The sequence below is a fragment of the Ictalurus furcatus genome, chromosome 5 (assembly GCF_023375685.1).
Source record: "Ictalurus furcatus strain D&B chromosome 5, Billie_1.0, whole genome shotgun sequence".
In the NCBI taxonomy this organism is placed as follows: domain Eukaryota; kingdom Metazoa; phylum Chordata; class Actinopteri; order Siluriformes; family Ictaluridae; genus Ictalurus; species Ictalurus furcatus.
Window position 1 is genome coordinate 2,775,546 of NC_071259.1, and position 7,500 is coordinate 2,783,045.

The 7,500-nt window shown below is 43.0% G+C and overlaps 1 protein-coding gene across 3 annotated transcripts in view; it reads left to right on the forward strand.

The window, feature by feature from the left end:
* adgrd1 (adhesion G protein-coupled receptor D1) overlaps window positions 1–7,500 on the forward strand; it is a 55,638-nt gene that overhangs the window by 23,301 nt on the left and 24,837 nt on the right. For all 3 annotated transcript variants that reach the window (XM_053624176.1, XM_053624177.1, XM_053624178.1), the window contains one exon: window positions 569–710. In XM_053624176.1, coding sequence (XP_053480151.1) covers window positions 569–710 — 142 coding nt within the window. The remainder of the gene's footprint in view (window positions 1–568; window positions 711–7,500) is intronic.

The following is a 7,500-nucleotide window of genomic DNA, read 5'->3' on the forward strand; positions in this document are numbered from 1 at the left end:
GTGTGTGCATGCAAGGAATGATATTTATGGATGAAGGTCTCGGTGTCTCTCTCTCTCTCTCTCTCTCTCTCTCTCTCTCTCTCTCTCTGGTCCTCTGAACAAACCAGTGTCATCCTCAGGCACAGAGATTCACCATCGACACCAGGAATCAAAACTATACTCTGTTAAATGTGAACATTAAATGTCTAATCTATCAATCTACATAGCGACTAGTCTCCCTCTCTCTCGCTCTCTCTCTCTCTAACTTTCTCTCTCTGTCTTTCGCTCTCTCTCAGGCTACAAATATTTCACTAAGCCTATGGAGCACTCAGGTCTTGCAGATAGGCTTTACAAGAAGACTTCTCCTCCTCTATACACAAACTCCTTCACTGACATCTACTCGTACTAGACACCAGATCTTTTAGTGGCACGCTCTGAAGTACTAAAGTCATCCGCACCCCACTCTAAACTCTGAGAATAAGGTTAACCCGATGTCTAAAACATCAACGTCTCCGCTCGTCATCGTTATCGGTAATTAGCGGTTCTTCGGACGTGTTTCTGAACTGACTTCTCATCCCGATTCCCCCAGGATCGACGAGGCGGTGGAATTTAAGGACCATAAGATCCAGGTGGCCAGCTATCTGATCTCCCTAAAGGTGGAGCCCTCTCCTGCCCTCTCGGTCAACCTGTCGTCAGAGCCACTGATCAGAATCATGCTAACACACCAACTGGTAAGAGGACATCACTGATCTCATCACTTTCCAAGCAGTCATTATAGTACATTCGACTGAGAAAGACCTTTGTTTTGTGACTGATCTACAAAGAACCTCCTGCAGAAGGAACTCAGGGTTGGGGATGATGTTCTGAAGCATCCAGAATAGCAAACGTCGTGTGTCTGCTCACGTTTAGACCAGTTTAATGGCATTCTTGGGAGTTTCTTTACATTCGCAGCATCATTTGATGGCAGACCTACAGTATAAAGCGTCTATGACGGCTAAAGCAAACATCATGTTATTCATTCATAAACAACATTAACATAATTGGGTGTAAACTCACTGGGACAGCTCATAAAATTTAAAAAAAAAAAAAAAAAAAAAAGCCATAAGAAGGGTTTATTTCCAACTCAGCTTAAAAATAAATAAATAAATAAATAAATAAATAAAACCCCTTCTTTATTACGTTTCCACACATCTCAGAATTTTTTTTTTTTTTCCCCCTGCCTTAGTAGTTTTGTGTCAGTGAGTGAAAAGAAAAGAGGCACACTGCCTAAGTGCAAGGGGTTCACACGGGTCCACCCTGCCTATTCTAACCATGGAGATCTATTTCAGTTTCCATCGTTTCCCAGCGCATGCCCTTCTTTAAGAACCCTAAAACACAACACGCGCTTTGCCAAAAGAAAAAGCAGAGCTGGCCGGCGTCCGGGGGGGTTTTCTGAAACGGAACATTTATTCGGTTTAACAAGGGACATATTTCTGTGTGTGGATTGTGGTACGGATGGACGTGAGGATGTGTTGATTCGCCAGCTTTCCATGGGAAACACATCGAAAAATTTGCGAAAAAAAAAAAGAATTGACATGGCAGGCGGTGAGTTGAGGTGACTAATAAAATAGAAAATAGCTGGAGATAAAGAGAGAGAGAGGGAGAGAGAGGGAGGGAGAGAGAGAGATTGTGCTTTCTTACCTTTATTAGTAAATGCAGTTTTTTATCCTGTAATTTTACACATTTTATCCTTCTTTTTCCACTTATTCTGTGTATAGTGAATTTCTTTTGTTCTCAAATTGTACACTATTTTTTTTAAACAAATTTTATTTAATCTATTAGTATTTTATTCCGCTTGCTTTTATTTTGTTTCTTATTTATTTATTTATTTGTTTGTTTTGTTTTTACACTACCCTTCCTTTGTACTTGCTTTGGCAATACAAATGTACAGTTGTTTGTCATGCCAATAAAGCACATGAAAACTGAGAGAGAGAGAGAGAGAGAGAGAGAGAGAGAATGAGGGAGAGAGAGGGAGAGAGAGAGAGAGAGAGGGAGGGAGAGTGTGAGAGAGAGAGTGTGAAAGAGAGAGGGAGAGAGACAGGGAGAGAGAGAGAGGGAGAGTGTGTGTGTGAGAGAGAGAGGGAGAGTATGTGTGTGAGAGAAAGAGAGAGAGAGGGAGAGTGTGTGTGTGAGAGAGAGAGGGAGAGTGTGTGGGAGAGAGAGAGAGAGAGTGTGAGAGAGAGAGTGAGAGAGAGAGAGAGAGTGTGAGAGAGGGAGAGTGTGAGAGTGAGAGAGAGAGAGGGAGAGTGTGTGAGAGAGAGGGAGAGTGAGAGAGAGAGGGAGAGTGTGAGAGGGAGAGTGAGAGAGAGAGGGAGAGTGAGAGGGAGAGTGTGAGAGAGGGAGAGTGTGAGAGAGAGAGAGTGTGAGAGAGAGGGAGAGTGTGTGAGAGAGGGAGAGTGTGTGAGAGTGTGAGAGAGAGAGAGGCGGGTGTTTACCATAGGCATTTCATTTTCCACTTACTGTTTCTAACACGCCGGGTTCCATTAAAGCAGTTCATCCTTTCAGCGTCTGTCAGATTTTAGTGGTGTGATGCATTAGACAAAATTGTGAACTCAACACCTATCAATCTTCTTCCATCTCTTCTTCAACCCGCCTCTTCATCCAAAACCCACAAATAGAGACACAAATCCTCGTCGAGCCAAGCCAGGGAATAGGATCTCGAGCAGAAATAACACCCAGAGCATTGGCCTGTGTTTTTTAAACATTTATCCCAAATGTAGTCCGTCCAGTCCAAATTCCTCCCCTGTGCTTTTGCTTTATTATGGTTTTAGCGTGTCGAGCTCTTAAATCAAATCCATTTGGGTGTGCACCCTAGCCATGAAAGCCTTCTCCTGCTTTTTCTTCCTGTGCGCAGCTCGAAAATGACCTGGCGTCTTGCCGATAATACGGTTACTCCGATTTTTTTTTTTAAACTTACAGTACGCATTGATTGTGTGTGTGTGTGTGTGTGTGTGTGTTTATCAAAGAAACATTGCGAAATGGATCCAATAGCAACCAACGCCACAACAGTTTCATTCTGATACCGGCTTGAACTCAGGCTTTTATACCATTTACATAAACTTTCAAACAAAGTGTCACGAGGCTCCGATTTACTTTGATGTCGATGTTGAATGAGAGTGCAGGGGGAAACAACAAAAAAAAAAAACCCTCCTCTGATTGCTCTTAATGGTCTGCCGTGTCCCTGTGTTGCAGCAACAATACAATCAGAGAGCCGGTATTGAATTTCATCACGAGAGCGAGAGAGAAAGCACGAGGGGAATAGAAAGAGGCCGAGAATGCGGGAGAGACTCGTAACGTATGCTCTTTAAATGTCTGCCAAAGCCACCTAGAAACGGCGCTGCCCTCTACTTCACTGAGGATGTGGTTATAGCTTGACCTTTCCGTCTCGAGACCGAAAGAAAAGGAGGAAGAGAACGGGGAAGGGGGTCGGAGCGCGGAGCAGAACCGGGTCAGAAAGGAGCGAGAGGTGGAAATCTGTTGAGTTTTACTGCCAAGTGTGGGTGCATTATGAACGATTGAGATCCTGTCCAGTTCCGATATATAAACGCGAGCACTTCACAAGCACCGTCTGGATTTCTTCAACGTCTGTTGATTTATTTATTTATTTATTTATTGGAGTCATTTTAATAGTCATTAATCACGTCAAACACTACGACTACTACTACTATTAATAATAATAATAATAATAACGAAAAAGTATTCAAAAACACGTCTTTGATCCTGAACACTATTCGCGAAAGCGGGGTTTGTTTACGCGTGGCTGTGAAAGAAACTACTGCGCTTGTGTAAAAGGATATGGATAAATCAAATAGAAAAAGACATTAAACAGATACGCGAGAGTAGTTTCAGATTTGGCGTCGCAGTTTAAAAGGACGCCGAACGGTACTTGTTAAGACTGCAGATACCCGAGCCGCGTCGTATTCACCGCGGTGACGATCTCGTAGATCTCGTGATCGCGACGTGTAATCGAGGAATTTTCCCAGAGCTCCGCCTTGTACCACCTGACCGCCGCAGCGTCGTGCGGAAACGCTCGAAACGCTGGAAGTATTACGGTTATCTCGTGATATTTCTGCGTAATAATTCGTCTTTATGATGGAATAACGTGTAAATAATGCGAGATTAATAATCTGTAGACAAACAGTACAGTTTAATGTCATTGCGCTAGTGTTAATGCGCATAGTATTGATACATTCTGATCTACTCTCTCTCTCTCTCTCTCTCTCTCTCTCTCTCTCTCTCTCTCTCTCTCTCTTTCTGTGAAGCAGTGAAGGAACCAAGCAAATGTTGGCACCAAAATATTGTGGAAAACCATTTGCTTGCATACAGAGTAATCATGTCTATATACCATATATATTATAATAATAATAATAATAATAATAATATATAGCACACACATATATATATATATATATATGTATATCCTTGTAAGAAATCCCATGGTTGTTTCTGAACCATGTTTAGCATAGATTTCAAAATGGAGGTGATTTAAATAATAATCCAGCCAGTCAGACGTAATGAAAGCCAGTCGGTTTGTGTGTAGGTTGCCATGTTGGGATGAAACGCTCCCGTCGCTCTAAACTGTTTAGACCGTATACAGAGCGATTATTAGGGCTCGGGACCTGAGCAGGCATGTTTCAGGGATACAAGCTTTTAGTATATTTACTTCATACTGTATTCGTGTGTGTGTGCTTTGTTTTATAGCGTTTTAGGTTATAGATTTAGGTGAAAAAATAAGTACACCCCATGGAAATGTGTTGGGGGGGTTTTTTGGACATATTCGGACGTTTGATCCTCTTTGAAACAGCGCTCATGAATAAAGTCGATACACTCTAAAGAATAAAACTGACATTTTGTAGTAATTTTCACAATCAGGCACATGGGAAAAGTATGTACACCCTTACGTTTTTGGGTTACAAGATTGGGTGCCAGTGATTAGGAGCTGCTTAGGGAGTCTTGTTTATACCCGTCTCTCATATCTAGTGTCTGGTGTTCCCTTTGCTGTTGAGGTGTGTGTGTGTGTGGTGTCATCATTCCGAGATCTGAGTCGTTCTGTAAGGCCTGAGGAAAACATCCTTCCACTGTCAAGGAATAATCTAGAAATGGCGCCGATTTCAAACGACTCGACTGCAGATTTGTCCAGGACTTTGCTACCTAGTGAGTGTGTGATCAGTGCTTTGTGATTCAGGCAGCTCATTAACATGGTGGATTCCTAGCGATGTAGCATAGCTACCACGTGTGTGTGTGTGTGTGTGTGTGTGACGATTGCTCCTGGCTCCAAACGTGATTTATTACCTTTGGACCGCGAGAGAGAGAGAGAGAGGAACGATGCCAAGTGACAGGACCTCAACTGCTCTCCTCCTCACCTCTCCACCGTTCTCTCGCTGTCTACTCTCCTTCTCTTCTCCTTTCCTGCAGTATTCCTGTATTGCAAACACGTCACGTCGATGGCACGAGATCAAGCAACAGAAAGAGTGATTTCATCAGGAACGCCGTTGTTGGTTAGTGTCAAATCTAGTAGGCCAGGACAAAAAAAAAGCTTTCTGACAAGCTTGCATTGTCTTTATGGCCTGATAGAGCAGCAGAAGATCAGACAGAACATACAAGAACCCACGCGTGTGTGTGTGTGTGTGTGTGGACTATTTCTGCAGCATAAACTGTTTTCTTCCTGGGAGGATTTTCAAAATCACAGATGAATTAGAACACGTTACCAAAAAAAAAAAAAAAATTTAAACTGGAAGCGTGGATGTCCTAAAGCGGTCCTGATCATCTTTTCCTTCTGCATAACATGACATATTATCTCTTTCTTTCTTTTTTTTTTGTCTTTTTTTAAACCACAATAATAAGCACTCTGCTGTGCCAATGGCTTTTTATAACTTCCAGGACACACCCAATGCATGTGGGAATGAATCTCTTTCTCCCCTTGTCTCTCTCGCGCTCTCTCTCTCGCATTCTCTCTCTCGCACTCTCTCGCTCTCTCTCTCACTCTCTCTCTCGCACTCTCTCTCGCACTCTCTTTCTTTCTCTCTGTCTCTCTCTCTCTCGCTCTTTCGCTTACACTCTTGGCATGATTTGAAATCCGCTCATTCTTACTTTCGACACTGTATCGCTCTTGGTTAAGGTTTGGTGATCAATAGCAGATGGAGGTCTGGCTTACACTCGTTGGTCGTAGCCAGGAGCTGCGGGATGTGTGGCCTCCTTTTATTTATTTATTTATTTATTTATTTATTTGCTTACTTATTTTACTTCGTCTCTCTCTCTCTCTCTCTCTCTCAGATATATCTATCTTACTCTCCTTGCACATCTTTTCTCTCCTCAATCCCCTCTTATCTCTTTATCTTTTCTCCTCCGAGCGCTTTCTGTCATCCCCCGCCATTCACTTTGAACATTTCTTAAGTACTACTACACCCCTCTCCTCTCTCCTCCCGAATCCTGATTAAAACCTTCCTCCTGTCGTTTCTGTAGCAGCAGATACACTCTCCCTCCCTCCTTCCCTCCCTCCCATCGCAGCCCTGATTTATTTCCCGCCCTTGCTTGGAAGGCTTCCTGCTTCTACTCTTTTCCCTTCTTATTTTCCTCAATGCGCTGCCAGTTTACAGCCAGAGTATAAGATTAGGGGTTTTTATTTATTTATTTATTTGTTTATTTATTTTATTCTTTAATCATGTGTCGTTCCAGTCGGTGCTGTAAAATCTCTGACTGTAAAGCGCTTTGAAAATCGAGAGCGAAGAATGTCTTTCGCAAGTTTAGAGTTTCGCGTTACCAAAATTGTCCCGAGCGTGTGAATGGGTGCGCGATCGTGCCCTGCGACGGTTTGGTACCCCGTCCCTTGTTCCCCGAGTTCCCAGGGATAGGCCCCAGGCTCTTCTGCAATTCTGTGTGGGATGAACGGTACAGAAAATGGATGGATGGATGGATGGTCCAGGAAGTAGTATAGGCTTTCAGTTCTAGCATTTCAGTTTCCATGACTTCCTTGAGTTTCCAGAAAATCCAGCAGGAGATGTTTTTGCTCATCTTCACACGTGAGCCCTGGATTCTTTAACGAGAACCGATGTGCTCGAGTTCACGTTGGATTAATTCAGCCTTCGTCGGCTCGTGAAGCTCGTTTGTTTGCTTCGTCCGTTTCGTGCTTCTTTAAAGTTAAATAAGGCTCTGTGGCGTATTCGGATTCGTCCGTCTGTCTCTCTATCTCTCATTCTCTCTCTCTCTCTCTCTCTCACACACACACATCATTTATCAAATTTCCGTTTGTGAGTGATTTTTCCTCTGGCTGCTGTTGCATACGATTGCTCTTTTGGGACTTTTGGAAAATGCTAGCAAGGAACAGCTCCAACTTTTTTTATTATTTATTTATTAATTTTTTTTCCCCCCGTGACATTTAAGATTTTGTGCGAACTGAATAAAAATGGTTTGACTCTCCTCTGTCTTTTCTTTTCGTACACGCCGAATAGTAGTTACCGCGTCCGTTCGATCTCGGCGTCTTAC